The sequence below is a fragment of the Larimichthys crocea genome, chromosome XI, assembly GCF_000972845.2.
Source record: "Larimichthys crocea isolate SSNF chromosome XI, L_crocea_2.0, whole genome shotgun sequence".
Taxonomy (NCBI): Eukaryota; Metazoa; Chordata; class Actinopteri; family Sciaenidae; genus Larimichthys; species Larimichthys crocea.
The window spans coordinates 4,490,033-4,509,865 of record NC_040021.1 but is presented as its reverse complement, the minus strand read 5'-3'; the positions used below and the strand labels follow the sequence as shown (position 1 = coordinate 4,509,865).

The window sequence follows — 19,833 nt, the reverse complement described above, 5'->3', positions numbered from 1 at the left end:
TGTCTTCCCGGATCTTGAATATATCTATGTGTATGCGTGCTGCCTACGGTGTGTGGTGTTTACACGTGTGTCTGCGTACGTTTGTGTGTCTGTCTGTGCGCGTGTGTGTGTGTGATCTCAGATCCCAGACTCCATTATTTCGCGGGGTGTGCAGGTGTTGCCCAGGGATACAGCCTCTCTCAGCACCACGCCCTCGGAGTCGCCCCGCGCCCAGGCCACCTCCCGCCTCTCTACCGCTTCCTGTCCCACACCCAAAGTGAGTACACGTGCAGGAAACACACTCAACACAACCACGGATTCAGTCCTCAACACTAAGTTTGATCATTATCCTGAAGCGGCGGCGGTGGACAGACTGGATGCAAGAGAAATCTGACGGGTTGGGTGAGGGTGGGGAAAAAGGGATTTGGGGATGTATGAATACATGAAAACCATCATGGATCTTTTGCTTCTCTTGATATAAAGTATAGGAGCATGCTTGGTAAACCTGACAACACTTTGACAGCTCAGACAAAGTTGAAATTCAGTCGCTCCAGCTCGAGGTTTACTTATCCTGGACATTTTTAACCCCTTCTTCAGCAGATAGATAGAGTTGTCACGGGCAGTTGTCATGGAGACGGATCTATTTACATGCAAGCTCATCCATAGCGCTCTTATGGTTGGGTTAAAAGTTAAGGAATCATCTAAAGTACTTTGACAACACAATTCGAGATACTCTAAGTTGCAACCGTGTCAAAGTATTCAGCAGAAAAAGAAATATTGAACACAATAGTTTGAGTCAGATGTTGAAGTCTGTGTCTGTCTGTGTAAACAAGAGACAGCTGATATATAACTATATATAACCACGTCAGTAAACTGTGGCAGTAACCACCACCCATCGTCTCTCTGTTTGTGATAACGGCGACTAAAGTTAAACTAAAAGTCACTGAACTTAGCTGTCTCATTAAAAGAACAAGGAAATTATTATTTGTTTTAATTTTTTATTCATATTTCTGCACATATATTCAGATACAAGGACGCACTGTTGTAGCTGATCTAACCCCTGATCAGTTCAGCCACTGAATGATCTGTGTGAGTGGGAGGGCATTGATCTGTATGGGGCCAAGGAGCTTCTGTCTGCTCTTGTAGTCCATAAATATGATTAACTCACATCTTTAATCTGTTATTGTAACTCAAAGTGCAGAAAAGTTAGAACTTCGGGTGCATCACCGCCTCCTTCTGAACTGGACGGGGGCCGAGTTTGTGAACACCGAGACGAATCGTAATCAGATTTGTGATCTGGCCGATAGAGATGCAAAATATGTGTCTAAGTGTTAATGAAAGTATCTTAAATCTTTACTGGATTTTCTCTGGATCGGTCTCTTTCTTGGAGCAGTGAATCTCCTCCAGGAGATTCAGTATACTCATGACGGTTACTGAGCTTGCGTGTTGAGAGATCTCCATGACAAATAAACAAACTCCATCTGTTGATGAAGCTGATAAGTGGACCTTGAGTTGGGATTTTTCTTTTGCCAAATTAGAATTTCGATGGTTGAAAACGAGAACTTTCATGCTTAAGATTCAGTCAGGTCTTGCTGCCATTTTAAAGCTACAAGTCTGCACTTTATTGTATTGTAAAGTGCAGATTTGATCCTGAGACTAACCCTGAATTTTATTGTAATTTTAAATATAACCTAAAAAGCTAAGTCTTAAGTCAAAACTTGGCCTTTGAAAAGTGCCAAAAAAAGTGTTAAAGTCCTTACTCTTAAAAATAAAAAAGTTCTCACCCGGCTAGGCAAGCAGGAATCTACACACACACACACACACAGACAAAGCCCGCCTTTGCCCATTTTCTTGTCTGCTTATTAGCCCCGCTGTTTGCCTTCCGCAGCTCATCTGTGTTTACCTCCCCAGACCGTGGTGGATATTGGATATTGTCTTTAGTGGACAAAGGACAAATATTTCTGATCGTGACTCATTATTTTATTCCAGTCTTTTTGTTCTCGTCTCATTTTTTTATTGCGTTTTGCAAAGTTCAAATGTGTGTATTTGTATTTGTATCTTCATTTTAGCTCCAGTTGTGTAAAATAAAACAGTACGTTCCCACAGTAAGGTGCCTCAAAACACATCACACACACACTCACACTCTTGATCAGTGTTCTCTTTCAGTGTGTGTCATGTGTTTGTTTCAGTGTGTTTTTACATGTTTAAAAAATGTGAGTGTGTGTGTGTATTTGGACGTTTATGGAGACAGCAGGTTGTGGGTCTTATGCTTGGATGCGAACGACTACGAAATGATTCCCCAGGTTTACATCAACATATTGCAAATTATTTTTTTAAATAGTCCGCTTTGTCTCTCCCCAGCTTTAATTGGCTACTTTGGTTATAACGAGGAGTTTAATGAAACTTGTGTTTCTGTGTGTGATACACAATTCTCGAAGCAACAAATTGTGATATCAAACGTCCGAGTATCCTTTTTATGTTTTCACCGATCTCTCCTGCAGGTTTTTAAAATGCAGATTGTCGTCAAGTCTCTCTCTCTCTCTCTCTCTCTCTCTCTCTCTTTCACCTCATCTGTCAGTGTCACGTCTTCATGTGTCTCCCGGACAGCAGGCAGGTGCTGTGGGAATAGATGATGGGGTTGCCATGGGAACAGAGGGATGGGATGTTAGGGAGGGCGGGTGCATAGGTGGGTCATGAGACATGAGGAAGCAGCCAGAGGAGATCTCTCTCTCTTTCTTTGACGAGAGGGTCACGCGCTACGGAGCCCCGACTTAAAAGTCTGGTGGAAACGTAGATGTTTAAATATGCAGCTCGGCCGTACGTGAAGACAATCAAGTCGAGATGTGGAGAGCTGAGGAGCGAGTAATGAGTTGGCATGGAGAGTTGGGAAAGTTTTGAATCACCGGGTTCAATCCACAGCTTTTGTGAGGCTTGAAGGGTGAGGCGTCGCTGGAAATGTCTTTAAAATCTACGTCATTATCTGAGTGACAGTCTTGTTGGGGACTTGTAAAAAGTATGTTTTGTTGATTTGTCCCAAAAAGTACAAAACTACAATGAAATTTGCAAAATGTGTTTTTGACTGCACGACTTGTTTTGCACTTGTCTGAACCTTTGTTTCCTTCCTGAGAGAGCAAAGACACCGAACGCTGCAGCGGAGCCAGCATGCCGCTTTGATTTTATACTTTAACCGTGTGCTTAGTTACATCTTTGTCTTGAGCAGCCGATGAGATGACAGCTGTCCATAGCGTAAGCCGTAAGTAACCTGCAACAAACATAACTATAACAGGTTTCCTGCACCTAAATCTTTTGCAATCTTCAGTGCTTTTCTTCTCTGCTAAATGGAAAATCTATGATGCTATATGCTTTTTGTTTTCCGACCGCCCGACCCGCATTGTTGACGCACACCAGCACCACTTCTTTCGCCTCACCTCGCCGCCTTGATCACAGCTTGTACGACTGATCGTGGTTAGAGAGAGCCGGGTTCGTTTTTGACCTCAGCTTGAGCTGCAGCGTGTGGAGCTGTAAATAATTGGACAGTTGGGAGCTTAAATACTTCTGCTGTCGTCCCCAGTGCCGCTACTGGCTCCAGTGATGCAGTGAGGTAGTCCTCTCCCATCAGCCCGCCCTTCATTGCCCTAACACACACACACACACACACACACACACACACCTGTCTCTCCACTGGAAGCCTTTCTTTCTCAATGACCCAGTTTTTGAGCCGTACGAGGCTGTCACGATCACATGCCAAGCACATTAGTCTGCGTTTGTGTGTGACGTGTGTGTCCGGACATGTGTGTCTTTGTGCGTTGCAGATAGCAGACAGTTAACAGCTTCTCTAGGTATAGCTCTTAGCTTGTTTAGATTCTGACACAGGCTGTTTCCCAGCGACAAGCTGCCATATGTTCTTTTGAAATTCCCACGTTGCAAGCGGCTGCCGACAGTATGTACACAATGTCCCCGGAGCCAGAGCCAGAATGGCTCTGTGTTCACTGATGCTTTTCATGTGCCACTGTGGGCTGTTTTAGTTTGTTAGCTGGGTCTTGTTGGCAGCGCTGCGTGGTGGCTTTGAGAGGAGGAAAAAGGTATGGAGTAGGTCTTAATCTTGTCACCGCCAGCAGAGCTGCTGCTTCGGGTTCTCAGCCGTACAAGCGGGGCCCCCCGACACCACGGCTCACAGAGCAAAAGCACAAGCAAGGAAACCGCTCTGTGCCAAATAGAAACATGCATAAATACACTCACAGGTCGTGTATCAGCACTTCCAGCTCAAGTAGCATTTGTCAGGTTACGGGGTGTGTGTGTGTGTGTGTGTGTGTGTTTTCAGGTAGAAGAATTAAATGTGGAACGAGTCGGTTGCCGGTTGATGTGTCTGAATTTTGAACGTGGCGATTGTGAACGTGTGTCAGAAGGAGGTTTTTTCCCATTAAGCATAAAGCCTGTGTGCCTGGGCCTCGAGACCGGAGAGAGAAGGGCAAACATGTCGGTCTGCAGAGCAACAACTGGGAATACACACACACACACACACAACAGGCACATCACACATTCAGCAAACTTGGACATGCAAAATCATCCTTAACGGAAAAAAAAGTCTCGTTCGCGTTTGCACGCACCCTACAGGCCACGACTGTAAGCGGATACGGAGGGACTACAAAACGAGCAGCTCTGCAATCATTCATGTAACCAGGTTTTTCTTTCTCTGTCACGTGGGCTCTTATTTGCACACACACACACACACACACACACACACACACACACACACACACACACACACACACATTATGCACATGTTACAGGAAGGGTAGTTGTGCCCTTCCACTCTTGTGAGCATTTAGTACAGTTATGTAATGGTGAGTTTGGATTTATGAAGCATATGGGAGACAGGGCTTTGACTCAGGGATGGTTGAATAACGTTGGTTAGAACAAAAAAAATAAAGAAAAAAAAATTATAGATATATATATAATATATATATATAATATATATAGATATAATATATATATATATATATATATATATAAGCTAATATATATATATATATATATACTGTGACCTGTGGTAATGCCACTTTGAAATAACACTCAGGATCAAGTCTATATTATAATATAATTGTCTTACAAGCTTAAATATCACTTCCAGTTGAACTTTAAATGAGTCATCATGACGTCGATGCAGGGAAATGTACGTCACCTCGGGTGTTATTCTCAGATTCTTTGTTCATCGACTGTTGAATGAAGTAGTTGGGGTCAGCTGGAAGGTTAACCCGGGAAGTGGAGCCTCTCTGTGCTGTGGGTCAGGATCCCTTAAAGGTGTCCATTAAGACAGTTCATAAAATAAAGAAAACTATCTTTTATAACGGAATGCTTTTATCTATTTACGCCTCAAATCAAACTATGTTAATACTTTAAATCACTCTTTGGTTGGTCAGATAAGGTTCACACAGAGGTCCTAACCTGTGGTGAGGGGTTAATTTTTTTAATTTCTAAGGTGTAACAAGCGTAAAATCCTTTTCTGATATGTTTGAACTGAAAACCTCGTGCTCTCTCTGTTCTGATCAGTGTTGTCCTCGATGACCAATAGTCATCACGGGGAGAAAAATATGACCCGGGTTTGCAAATAAAATCTTATTAGTGTCAGGTAAAGCCAGTGTGAGTCAGTTTGAACTCATGCGAGACATTGTGAGATCATTCTCATGCAGTCTAAGCAATAACTACAAGCTCTGGGGGCTTTAAAACAACAACGACGATGAATATTTTCGGCTTCAAGACAAACAGCGCCTCGGAAAACCTACAGCTGACGTCCGTTCTTTGTACTGTCATCGACGGGACCACGAACTTCTACGTCATTTAATGTGAATGAAATAATAATAATCTTCGGCCTGTCTGCTGCCCTTTTAATCCCTCTCCCACCTCTTTCCATCAGAGCTTTCCCCTTGATGCTAACATTATTTATGCTCTGTGTGTGTGTGTTGTATACTGTTCCAAACTTCCCATCAACTTGACTGATATTGGCATTTATTTTGATTAAAGTATTCAGCGCTCTCATTCTCTCATGGCACCTTTTGCACAAACTCTTTCAGGTGCTGGCCGTGCAGCCTAGAGGACACTGCCTCTACTTTGCACAAGGTTTTTTTTTTGTGATTAATGGTTTGATGTATGGGCTTCAGAGCCAAGGCCAAGGCTTATGGAAATCAACTCCTCCTTCTCCACTGTAATGTGGGAAATGAGTCACGGTTGCAGTAGTGCAATTCAGCCCGCACGCCGCTTCCCGATGACCTTCATCGTAGACGTATTGCCAATCCTGGTCACTGCCACGAGCCCGAAACAAGAGCATGTTAACATGCACACGTGTACAAAACGGGCAAGCTCATGTATTTATACATGTGAACCAGACCTGCAGTACATACATCTGGAATATAAGAGCGTGTTGTGGAGCTGCTGTTTACTAGTCTTCAGCATATAGTAGCATTTTGGATGCTTTTCTACGATTGACTCATTTGAACTAGGACCTCAGCAAATGATTACACACTACCAATTAATCTACCAGGTATTTTTTTCAACTTGTTTAATCTAGAAAATGTCAAAAAAATGAATAAAAGTGCAGAAATATTTAATTTACAGTGATATAAAACGAGAAAAGCAGCATCCTCACTTTTTTTTTTTTTTGGCTTTGTGCTTCATGAATAAAAAATAAATGACCTAAACAATCAATAAATAATTTTAAAAAGCTTGCTTGACTTAATTATCAACTCATTGATTATTTGACAAATCATTTCAGGGCTAATCTGAGTTTTCCCCTTTATGTTGTGAACCATCCCCGGTAGATTCACACTTTTTCTTTGTTAGTTTGTTTCTGTTTCTTTTGGTTCATCAAGATTCACTATGCATGCTCAAAGTCACAAGTACAAGCCTGCCTGGCTATCGAATGGTGAGCTGTCCCCTTGCAGGATTTTTTCACAGCACTCATAACGAATGCGACAGTCACGGGTGCGTGAATAAATAAATAAATTGTACATGCCGCTTGGCTCGGTCCTGATCTGTGCACATATCACAGAATCATCGCTTGCAAATGAGTAGTGACATGAGGATCATTGGCGGAGTGAAGTGATAAGACAGAGGGAGATGAATGATTTATGTTCGGGCTGTGTGCGTAAGCACCGTTCCAATGTCAAATCAGCAGGCTGTTGTGTGACGGATCAATGATCTACAGCCTGCACGGCAACTTCTCCTCCTGCAACCCAGACGGAAAACATGAACGGGGCTGTCCATAATTATCAATATACAGTAGAAAGTGTGTGTATGCATGCATGTTTGTGTGTGTGTGTGTGTGTGTGTCCTTGGCTTTGTTTTGAACTGTGAGCATAAAGCAAGGTGTGTCCTGCTGGAGTGGCAGTGCTCATGTCCGCTGGGTGCACAGCTCTGTTGGCTTGCATTGTCGAGGACCTCTGCTGGGGCTTTGTGTTTGTTTGTGAGTGTTTGTGCGTGCATGTGTGTGTGTGTGTGTGTGTGAGTGTGTGTGCATGTGTGTGTGCATGTGTGTGTGTGTCTTTTGTTTGGGAAAGCGTGTACAGGAAGTCCAGTCACACAGTCGCATTACTCACCAGTCTGGCACATGTTTGAGTGTTGATCCTCGATATTTGTTTTTGGGGTTTTTTTTCCGTCTTCTCCTCGTTTTTGCATTTCACACGAACAAACTGTAGCTATGTTCAGACGGGTGACGAATCAAGAGACATTTCTGAATAGATGAACGGAGAAATATAACGAATGCAGATGCTTTCATACGGCGCAGGAGGGATCACTCGACGGTTTGATTATTAGTGCTCGAATATTCTTGCATTTTCAGAACGTTAAACAGCAAACAAAACCGTTCTCATCGTGCATGCAGACATTAACATATCCCTCCATCTGTCCCCATAAATAAATATGATATAATATCAGAGGGAAATAATCACAGGATATCTGTTACATGCACACAAAAAATAAATAAAACAAAAGGCCCGGCCAGATGTTCAAACTTTGTTTGAGCCTTGAGTGTTTGTCGTTGAGCTGTTTTATTTTGAAGTGTTTCATTACTTCCTCCACACACAGTGAGATATCGGTGTGGTCGTCCTCCATCTGGGAAAAAATAAGGACTCAGGCAAGCGGTGTAGGGAGGGACAGTTGTAAGTCCTCACAGACTCGCTGTCCAATAGTCAGGATCAATAACTGGCCCCCTGCCCACAATTTACAGTTTTACAGATTTACTCACTAAAATCTCTCTAAACTGCGTCTTCCTCTCACCGTCCAGCCAACACAAGACAGATGAGAGAAGACAGGAGCTGATAAAAATGTTGATATACTCATCTCGGTTTCTTTATACCAAAACCAGTTAGGCTTTAGAAGTAGAAGCGAGTATTTTACCTCCTTGTTTCGTCTCCCGGGCTTCAAACAGGCTGCTTCTGCCTCTGGTTGGTGAATGTTTGTACTTACAGTCTTGCAGAGGACTACAGGCAAGACTGCATTAAAAAAAATAAATTATGTAATCTATGTTTTTTGTTTCTGGTCTGTATTCACCTACAAAGATACTAGGAATCACTCAAAGATGTAGGTAGGAAAATAGTCTCTATGAATGAAAACCAAATCATTTTTATTACTATTAACGATACCGCAATATGGGGCGACTTGGTAGAGCGAGCGTCCCGTGTACAAAGTCAGTCCTTGCTGCAGGGTTCGATTCCGACCCGTGGCCCTTTGCTCTCTCTCTCAACCCACCTTCTATCAAAGAAAGGTTCAAAAGACCCAAAAATAATCTTTAAAAAATGAATTAATAATACCACAATGAACATAACATATCAAATTCTTTTCACTTTTTAAGACTACCATTAGTTAACATATCAAATTCTTTTCACTTTTTAAGACTACCATTAGTTTGGAGTGCCTTTTCTTTGCTGGATTGATGCAGGAAACATTCAGATGATTGTTTAGTTTTAGTTTTTTTTTGTACGTGCTACTTGTCGAACCAAACCTACGTCCTTACGTAGATCGAGAGAGTATCAGATACCAAATTCACAAACTTTGATTTAACTTGAAAGATCAAGGTTCAAGGTTCTATGTCACAGTGCGGTGAAGCTCATGCATCCTCCAAAGACGCTATATGATTGTTTTTCTTTTAATTAAAGAGGTTAATGGCAGGTATGTTTGTTTGTAGCAGTCTGGATGCTGCAGAGTCGGAGAAAGACGAAGATTATCACCGGATTTTTTGTTCTCTGCCACCTTTACTGTGTTATTTCCATGACATTGAACTGTGTTTATGTGTGTACATGTACCGCACTGTGTGTGTATGTGTGTGTGTGTGCCTGGATGGTTTTGTTGGTCTGGTGAGATGAGGACATCGAGGCCTGGTGCAGTGTGACGCTCCGCCACTGTTTTACAGCCTGTGTCGTCATTCCTTACAGGTTTATTCCCCTGTGGAAGCGATAGATAGGACTTGTTATATGCCTTTGTGCTCTACTGGAATTATTCACGTTTGCTTTTTTCCTGACAGTATTGACCGCTTGTGTATCTGTTGCAGTGTGTGTGTGTGTGCGTGTGTGTGTGTGTGTGTGTGATTACTAGATATGTGTTATTGTCCTCCTTCGGTGCAGTAAAGCTCATAAAAGTGACTCCTCATCTCTTGGCCTGCTGGAGGTGCGGAGGATTTATTATGGAGTGAGTGAGAAAGAAAGGCGAGAGGGAGGGAGAGAAGGAACAGGGAGTGGGAGGAGGGAGTGAACGAGAGAGAGAGAGAAAGGGACGGAGAGCTAATGAGTTAGAGAGGACTGAAGGGACTGAAAGGGAGTGGGAGGTGAGGAAGGGGAGATGGATATGAATGAAAACGAAGGCCCGCGTGTCTCTTCGTCTTGTTTGTCCGTCTATCTGTGTCCATCTGTCCAGTAGCTCCACCTCCTATCGGCATCAGCCTGGACGTTCTCTCTCTCTCTCTCTCTCTCTCTCTGTCGCTCAAATGAGAAATGTAAAAAAAAAGGACAGGGAAGAGGAGGCAGAGTGAGGAGGAGGAGGCGAGGATGTGAGAACGAGTCACAGCCGTCATTTCCCTCAACACAACCGCTCGTGGGAAATGCACACACACACACACACACACACACACACACACACACTTGTACTCGCACACAGACCTCAGTCATGCGTGTGTGATTTAGCGCAGCACCGCATGTGCAGCTATATACTCTCCTCCTCCTCCTCCTCCTCCTCTTTCTCCTCCTCCTTATTGTCTCTCCGGCTGTTGCATTTCCTTGCTCCTCTTTCGCTCTCTTGTGCGCCCTTCTCACTCCAGCCTTCCCTTCTTATCTCTCTCTCTCTCTCTCTCTCTCTTTCTCACTCACCCTCTCCCAGTTAGTGAGTGTGTAAAAGTGTGTGTGTGTGTGTTTGTGTAAAAGTGTGTGTGTTCTTGTGTGCATGTGCCGGGGAGCTCATTCTGTTCCGACTCCAGGCAGAAGATGGTAAGTAATGTCTTTCCTCCTGCATATCTGAGAGAATGTTTACAGGTTTTGAGTGTGGAGTTCTGTTTGTGTGTGTGTGTGAGCAGAAGTAATTTGTGTGCCTGTTTAATAATGTTTTGTATTATTAGCTGAGTGGAAACGGGGGTGGATGCATTGCGTGTACAGTGTGTGTGTTTTTTAAATATAATTTGTGCTCTTGCATACATAATTGTGCATGTGTGTGCTGCTGGAGAGGATGATGATGATGCCTGAAGGAGGGTACGCTGTCAGGCCATGGATGAGTTTAGGGGGTTAGACGGGTGAGTAATGTAGGACTGTTGATTAGCTGAAGTAGCAGGGGGGTGGTGGGCTGCAGGACAAGAAGGATGAAGCGTGCTTGATGTTGGTGGTCGTGGTGTTTCTGCAGCGTTGGAGAAGGTGGTGAACAAAACACATTAAAAAAAAAGAGAGAGAAAGGAGGACGAGCACGAGCAAGCGAGACAATGTAGTAATCTCCCAGGGCTCCATCAGCGTTTAAGTCAAGCAATCAGCCACCTTCTCAGAAACAGAAGCCACTATTTCCCATCCACGTTTCCTCATTTGAGCTGAACATCTCACAGCAAAGAGGAATATCACAAGTCCCCCCACGCTGGCTCTTTCGTGTCCCTTGAGTTATCGTGTTCTTCCCTCCAGTCACCAACATAGCAGCTCATAGCCGGAGCGCTACTGTAAATGGTAATGAGGGCAATATGGATGAAGAAGTGTGGAAGCAGCACCTTCACAATCCATGACGGCTTTAAAAAAAAAAAGGCTGACAAGGAGAGTTAGAGATGTCGCCGTGGAGACCGTTACCGATATGTCAGGTACAGCAATAAATCCGCGGCGGCTTCGATGCAACATCACACAAAGGTTACCGAGCAAGGATTAGATAGTTGATGCCTTTTGTTTCCTCTGGGTGCTGCAAAGTTGTTCATTCCTGCTGTTTCACACAAAGAAATTTAAATAGATAATAATGTGACCAAACATCTAAGAGACAATAATTGATATTTAAAGACGAAATATCGATATCACGTCAATAACAAACATCCAGCCAACTCTTAAATCATTTCGGTTTCTTTCAGTTTTCTTTCTCTCTCCACTTCCGCACACTTTGGGCGACAAATTTGACGAAAAACACAAAATATGTGTTTGTTTTTCAAATTTTCTGTAGATATCACAATAATGTTGTTGTCACGGCTTCTTTTGCCACGGTCAAAATCTGTGCGATGAATATCAACCTCCAGCACTTATTAGCTTAGCTTAGCATAAAGACTGCAAACAGAGGGAAACAGCTAGCCTGCCCCTGTCAAAGATAACAAACTACATCTACCAGCACCTCTAAAACACTATAACTTAACACGGTACGGTATATTTCGATGCAGTGAGTTTGATCCCTGCTGCTTTCCAGACTCCCCCCCCAATAAAACCCACAATGAGCCAGTTTTCACTTTGTTTGTTGTGCCAGTAATGCAAATCAGATATAAAATAATGTGTTGCCTGTTGAGTTTTAGGCAGATTTCTGGTACATTTTGTACAGAGCCAGGCAAGCTGTTTCAACTATTTTCCAGTTTTTGCGTTAAGCCAAGCCAACTGGCTGCCGGTGGTTGTTCAACATTTGCCATAAGGAGACGATGGTGGTACCAATTTAATCATCTAACTCTCAACGAGAAACCGTATATGCATATTTCCCCAATATCTAACTATTGCTTAAAAAACAATATGATCAGTTGTGTCTGTGTGTTGAAACTAGACACTAGACTTCAGGGAAGACACGGTTTATTATGTCCTTGCACTGACAGATGTTTTTTTTTTTTACTTGTTTTAAGAGAACACGGAAAGTCTTCATAAGGAGATTTTCTGCAGCGTTTGACTTTTTTCCCCCTTTTTTTGAAAACCTGCTTAGTCCGACCTTTACGTGGCCTCGGGCAGGGAGGGAGTGGGACAGAAACACGCATGTCAAACCGGAGTGTATATCCTCCTTCCCACCCGTGAATAAAAGAGAGACAACAGCTTTCAGTAACTGGATGGAAGAAGGCACTTTGATGCTGATATGACGGTGAAGAATGATCCCACTCTGCCAAATGTCAGGTGCAGAAAATAGCTAGTGCGTTATAGGACATAGGATGTATTATAAAAAAAAATGTGTGATATATTGTTGCAGAGACCCGAAGGAGGCCAGAAGGAAAGTGCTCTTTTGTCTCTGATTAATGTTACACACATTCAGCCCCCTCGCTTGCTTTATTTGGCTCGTGGCGTCCGCAGACCATTTGGGTGGAATTGCTTAAGGCTTCAAGTCAGAATCACTTCAGCTGAGGCCACTCTGCTTGTTCATGAGTGTATTCTTTGTTATTAAGATAAATACTAGGGAAATCTACAAGTATATACTGTTTTTTTTTCAAGAGGCGATGTGTGTTTCCTTCGACACACACATGCATTACTAACATGTGGGAAGTTTGCATGTATTTTATGCTATATATTATATTTGTCTCGAGTTACTCACGCCCACTGACTCTGAGAGTTCGCCTCGAGGGTGACGGAGACAGTGGAAGAGAGCTTTGAATAGCGAGACGGAGAGAGGCCAGCGGTCAGACAGACAAGAAGACAGACAGGAAATAAAAAGGCAGCAAAGAAGGGATGGATGAGACGGTCTGACCGGCGCTCGTTCACCATGTGGGCTGCTGATGAGAAGGAAGAAGGGGGCGGGGAGGGGAGAGCTGGTGAGCACTGTAACATGGGCCTGTCAAATCAGCTGTGTTAGCTCTCACTCACCAGCCACGCCGGCAACTCACTCGATAGCTCATTAATTTCTAATACATGTAGACACGGAGAGGGCCACGGGAGGGCAGGGATGAATGACCGAGGCCGGGCGATAGCACACGCAGCACATGCTCCCGGTCAGCCGTGGTTACTGGCTGTTTGGAAGTCTTTCTCATCTTTATTTAATCATGGGAGAGTCGTTCTTTCTCAATAACTTGCTTACGACTTTTGCTATTGTAAGCACAAAAGCTCAAATCGCTTTAAAGCACTGACAGCACGCGAGTTTAATTTGACAAGTGAAGACGGCAACTCATCAGAATCCCGCCACAGTCAGAGCGAGTGACATCGTTCAAAAGTTGTTTGCGCTGATCAAAGTATATCTGTAACTCAGTTTGGATATAATGTGTAATCTAATGACAGATATTCATGACTGTGAGTTTGTTATGTAGTTGTTATGTATGTGAAAATGCACGTGAGATCATTTTAGGGCCAAATTTTGGTCACTTGATTTTATTTCATTCTGACTGTGGGTCACGCTAACTTTGCACTCCCCAGATTTCGGAAATACGAACTCCTGCAAAACAACATACATCAAGTCAAGCTTGCTTAAATTTTTCCACATGAACTTCAATCTCGCGTGAATATTTTGAAATAAAAGCTGCTTTTCGTTCGTTCGTTTGCACGTGTGAGTCTGCGATTTCTGAATCTCCACAACAAAGATGACAAAGTTAGCAGGAACTCGAGTCAGAACGGACACGAAACTCTTTAACCCTTTAAAATAAATGTTTTTATTCTTTTTGACCACTATTACTGTGATGAACATCCCCGCCAATGGTTTCACACTGTTCCACTGACCTATAGGAGGTGTTAACGCACCAAGGATGACAGTAATGCAAACTAGGAATCATGGATGTTACCAATATATAAATCGCTTTTGCAAATTGAAGTGTATTTAATTTCATTTGTTCGACTTCAAGTGAGTTTTGGTGAGAAACAATGAATGTAAACAGAAACCTTTAATTTGATTTAACGTTAGAAGTTCATAGTGAGGTCAGCTGTAATCTTGAACTGATCAAATCAATGGTGTGATTGGTAGTTTTCGGAATACTTTACTGTATGACAAGTTAAAACTACATTTCTTCTTAGTGTATGCTGAGACTGGAGAGGACGAGAAGGTTCATTCGATGTTGGCGAATTGAGCTTGAGTGCTACCTTGCTGCTGCTGCTGCAGCATTTAGGAGGATCCGTGTGCAGTTCAATTTGAAACCTCCTGCGGTTTCCTGCCAGTGTCCATTATCCGAGCAGTGAGTTTGATGAGGGCAACTACTGTGAATCTACAGCATTTCAATTAGAAGGGATGGGATGCTCATCTCCTCGACAGCCCCACTTTAAAAAGGCAATTTATTATATAATCTAAAACGTTACTGTTTCACGAGGAAAGGTCGGAAATTATCTAATGACTTAAGCAATAACTCACAGTGAGCTTGGCTTCCATGCCGGCCATTATTTTTGCCAGGAATAGATGTGATATTTTAAAATGGATTTCCCAGTGATATGTCTTTTTTTTTTTTTTTTTTTTTTTTTTTTTTGTGCTGGAACGGCTCTTTGGGCCAGCAAAAACCTCTGCCAACACAGATGGCCGTGTTTGTGTCTTTGATATTTTGACAAAATGAAGAAGACATGAATGAAATCCTGTGCAGGCGCTGTTTTTGGACATGGAGAACAACTCTCGTGTTGTATGTTATCTGTCTTTCAGAAATTTTGGGAAATTTTACTGAAATATCTTGAAAACTCTTTCCGATCTCATTAGCGTGGGTAATAAAAGTCTTCATGTGCCTTTTGGTGGAGACCCCAGTAGAGCAGTAATAGGTGAATAGAGTTTCCCGGCTCGTTTTATTTCCCATGTGTCGTTATGCTTTACATGTCGTCTAGTGTGTGCAACACGACGGGAAGGAGCGATATTAAATTTGAGACATCAGTGATTGACAATTGCATGGATTGGAGGGCTCGCAGGGAAGGTTTGCGTCATTTATCAGTTGCAATTTATCTGGATTTGTGTGACCTTTTAAAACAATTGGAATTTTTCCAGTCAATCTATGACCTAATGATTAAACTGCAGGTTTTCAGTGATATTGCAGTTGATTTCAGTGGTGTTATTTGTCAGAATACACACTCGTACACTCACTTTTATAGAAGACTCTCAGTGTTTCGTTCGTTTCTGTGAAGGAAACTAAATGAAACTGTTATTTTTTAAAGTTGCAGATGCATAGATCTTCTAAGACTCTTAACATTTAAGCTCGCAAGTCATCCTGGATTACTTTGCGCACATACACACAAGAGTGGGATAGCGTAGTGGCGTTGCAGTCAGTCACAGGACTCGGCAGGAAGACCCTCCTCCACTTATAAGCTGGGCTAATTTTCTATAACTGTCTTCTTAGAGCAGTGAAAGCAGGTGTGAGCAGAGCTGCCACGCTGTGAATATACACAGACACAGACGATTTAAGCAGTGTTCAAAATGTGTGATGTTTCCTGTGAAAACCTGTTCTCCTATTGTTCTGATGAGGGATGAATCTCCCTGTGCAACTCCTACCTGCTGTCCTGACCTGATATGTCCTGACCTGTCCTGTCCTGTCCTGTCCTGTCCTGTCCTGTCCGTCATGCCCTTGGCTGCCCTGGCCCATCCAAGACAGTCACACAGAGACCTGTCACGCAGATGTCCTCCTGAAAGACAGAAGGCACTGTCTGTCTGCTTCACCCGTCAGTCTCTGTGTGCCTCTGTCCCCCGCTCAACCCGGCTTTTGGCTCCGTTAACCCTCTTCTCTTCTCCCCTCCTGTCTCTCTCTCTCTCTCTTTCTCTGTCTGTCTGTCTGTCTGTCTCTCGCGGCACCAGGCGCGGCTCCCCTCCTGTTCATCCACCCTAAGCATTGCTGAGGTACTCCTGCATGGGTTCTAATGCACCGTTACGGCCGTCATCATGGCATCAGTTTCTACTCCCTCCCCTTTTCCCCCAGACGCACTTCTTTATTCCCCGCCTGGCATGATTGCTTCCCCCCTTCTTGAACCTTTCCTCTCCTTTCCCCTTGTGTTGCGTGCTGTCCTGCCTGCCGCCCTCCCTCCTGCTGTCTCTCTGTGATTTCCTACACACTCCCCACAATCCTTTCTGTTTCTCCTCTCTGTTTTTTTTGTGTGGATGTGGTCTTGTTATGTTTTTTTTTTTTATCTCTCATTTTGTCTTGTAGTAAAAATGTCCTGTCGCCCTCATTCTGGTACACTGGTGTGTCTAACCCTTCGCCTTGTTTCCACACTCACACACACACACACACACACCCTCCAAAATAAACAAACCTCCATCACTCGGCATATTCCTCAACATGCGTTTCAACCTCAGAACTGAAGTTGAAAGATGCCTGAATTATGTATTTGAATGAAAGTGATATTGCTTGCACACAACAAAAGTGTGTTTCTCTCCATCTCTGTTTGTATGCACCTCAGTTTCTTTAACACACACACACACAGCAGCTTGTAAAAGACCCAAAAAGGTCCGGTAATATGTGCCGTAAGCTTTTGCAGCTCTCCGGTGCTTGTTACTCTGGTCAGGGCCCAATGACTCTGATCTGTAAGTGATAAAGACGTGAACTCAGTGCACGGGCGTAGAAGAGTGCTGACACTTGTCCAATGTGATACTGGAGCCTGCTGATTACCTGTAATTGCACAGTAATGAAATCTGGGGGGAAAAAGTTTGGAAGCTGACTTAAAAACAAAAGAAATAATCTCTTTTCCCAAAAGTAATTGTAATGCAATTACCTCTCCTGTCGGCGTGAGCAGGTTACATGTATTAATGTAGACTTTGATTACTTGTAATATCTTTTAGAGTCTGATCAATACTTCCACCGGCCAATATTTGTATCCATTTTATCTTTTCACACACACATATATAACGATATTGGCAAGAATGTCAGCCATAATTTATGATGATTACTTCATTTTTATATTTTTGCAGCCTTATATTCTCAACTTTGATGCATTTTTCTAGAGTATGTGTATGTTTTTTAATTAATATTTGTTTGATTTCCTGAGTTAACTTCATTGTTTAACATTTACTGGTATATTTTCTGTTTGTACATGTAAGTTTTTCACTTATTTGACCACTCACAAGCACATACTGTATGTTGGTCACAATCCTTTGGTAATAGGAGATCTTTAGCGAACACTTTATTGTGTTCATGTTAAGAAATAAATACCATTTTTTAAAATTTAAATGTCGATATTGGCCTAAAATAAATCCAGTATCAATCAGGCAGTATTTCCATTACATATGTTTTTAGATTTATTTATCTTATTCTACATCTAAATCATGATGGCAAGAAAAAGTCCAAGCATTGTCTCTTTTCCTGAAAGTAACTGTAATCCGATCACGGTCACAGTAACTGGATTACTCTGAAGCCATCACTTGTAATCTGTATGTTCCCCCCTCCCAGCCTGGTCACACAGTGTCAGACAGAGGCCTTGGGTACCGCCAGGGGGTCAAGCACTCACACTTAACTTCCCACACTAATAGAGGGACGTCCACAGTAACGCGGTGCTCGACTGGAACCGAACCGGTTCTGTTCTTCATCCATCTTTGGTTTTGTTGTGTTGTTGTTGGTGGTTAGTGTTTTTCCAGTGTTGCACACATATTTTTTTTATTTTTTAAATTTCCTTTGAGCTGATTGCAGAATGTGTGTCAGGTTAGTACTGGCTCAGTTCTGGCATGTGTGTGTGTGTGTGCAAAAACAAGGAGATTGTGTGAGCAACTGTGTTTTTTTTTTTAAATTAAAAGCACCACTAACTGATTTATGATGTGTTGATCAGAGTGGGGCGTGCATGCCTGTTTGCCTGCAGCTGTGTGAGTGTGTGCGTGGCATGAAGGTGAGTGACTATCCTGTGGCTTCCCCCAGGCCTCACGGAGAGAATTCAGGGCTCACCTGGATGAGGTCATCACGCTCAAGTCAAGGTACTCTACCTTGGACCAGGTAAACCCGCTAACCTTCTACCAACCTCTTATCTTTACCGGCATGCAGGCCACTGGCATCCCACAGAGCACCTCACCACATTAAGTGACACACGGACAACACACATAGGAGTATGCAAGCAGGGGAGGCAGCTGAGGAAAGAGAGGCAGTCGACATGTTAGACAAGGTCGCAGTGGGCAGGAGAACAAACCTGATCTCACTTTAGTTTATTGTCTTTGCTGAAACTCCATAAACAGCAAAGATAATACACAGGTAGCTTATGTTAAGCTGTAGATGGAGATAGAGAGGAGACAAAGGGTGATAGTGACAGTGTAGAGACCCCGATTTACACCTGATATTAACATGTGATCTGTGTCTGGATATCTGAGGTACAGATACCAGAACATTTGGAGGAAACACTATGATCATGTACACAAGATTTGTCTTTAGCAAAACGTTGGAACAGATTTAATTACTTCACATTAAATAACTGATTGAAGATGTGCTGTATTTTCAGTGTTCTTTTCACGGTTCGAGGTGGCTGTCAGGGCTCAGCTAGAAAAGAAATCGTGCTGTCAGCTGTGAGGTTGAGATATCAGGGTTTTTAGATTGTTAAACTCCTTATAAATATGTTGTATAAAGCTACAGACGAGCCCTTCCAAAGGAAAACTACATATATCGACTGCATATTGAGATCCGATCGTAGGCAAATATGTCCAGCTACGGGTTGCATGTTAATATCAGGTGTAAATGGGGTCTTAGTGTTGATTTTGCAAAGCATACACACACTTTAGGTTTCTACATAGGGAGGTGTGCAGTGCACAGATCATTCAGATGTAGCATGGTGATACACACGGCAATATAGCGGACAAAAAAAACTAAAGTTAAACATGATCAGAAGTTTAAAAAATAAAAAATAAAGCAGCAGTTAAGTTGGAAGTTGCCCCGTGTATCACCACATTTAGTAGTCAGAAACATTCCTCCTCATTGCCTCTCTCTCTCTCTTTCTTTCTCTTCCTCTCGAGACCTCCACCAGCACTCATTCTCTCTCATTCATCACCCATCTGGTCTTTTGATGTGGTTTATGTATCAGTGGCTGGTGATGTTGTAGTGTTTTGTTTTTTGCAGAGTGTGCGAGTGTATCTGTGTGTGTGTATACCCGGTCTGAATTTGAGCCTGAGCGTTGGTTAACAGATGATCCCCCGGTGCAGCAGCGATCAGGAAAGCCCAAGAGAAACCCAAAGAGTGCTCTGCAGTCAGTGGAGAGCAGAGGCCTTCACTGAAACACACACTCCTTCTCTTCCCTCGCTTTCTTTTCCACCCCTCAGGCTCTTGCCTTACCTCCCCAGAGGAGGAGGAGGAGGACTCGTCTCTGGATTGCAACAGTAGCACTTTGTACTGCCCTCTACCACTCTGTCACTATCACTCCAGCGTTTTGTCCTCTGCTCCATCCCCTCCTTTGCCCTGTCCCGCAGGGGTGGGGTGAGATGAAACGAGCCTCCCTTGCCCTGTCACGGCCCTCACCTCCTCACGGTGGACGGATAAATCCTCCCTCCGTTTTGCATAATTTGTCTGACAGCTCCTTTGTTTTTGTGCTGAGCTCAGCACCGCCGCAGTTG

General features: G+C 43.2%; 1 protein-coding gene across 5 annotated transcripts in view; it reads left to right on the top strand.

Annotated features, from left to right (window-relative positions):
* Positions 1-19,833, top strand: part of gphnb (gephyrin b) — an 85,712-nt gene that overhangs the window by 47,019 nt on the left and 18,860 nt on the right. For 3 of the 5 annotated variants that reach the window (XM_019277028.2, XM_019277027.2, XM_019277030.2), the window contains exons 8-10: positions 122-256; positions 16,114-16,155; positions 18,161-18,235. In XM_019277028.2, the coding sequence (XP_019132573.1) occupies positions 122-256; positions 16,114-16,155; positions 18,161-18,235 (252 nt within the window). The remainder of the gene's footprint in view (positions 1-121; positions 257-16,113; positions 16,156-18,160; positions 18,236-19,833) is intronic. The other 2 variants (XM_019277029.2, XM_027284442.1) reach the window with 1 other exon arrangement.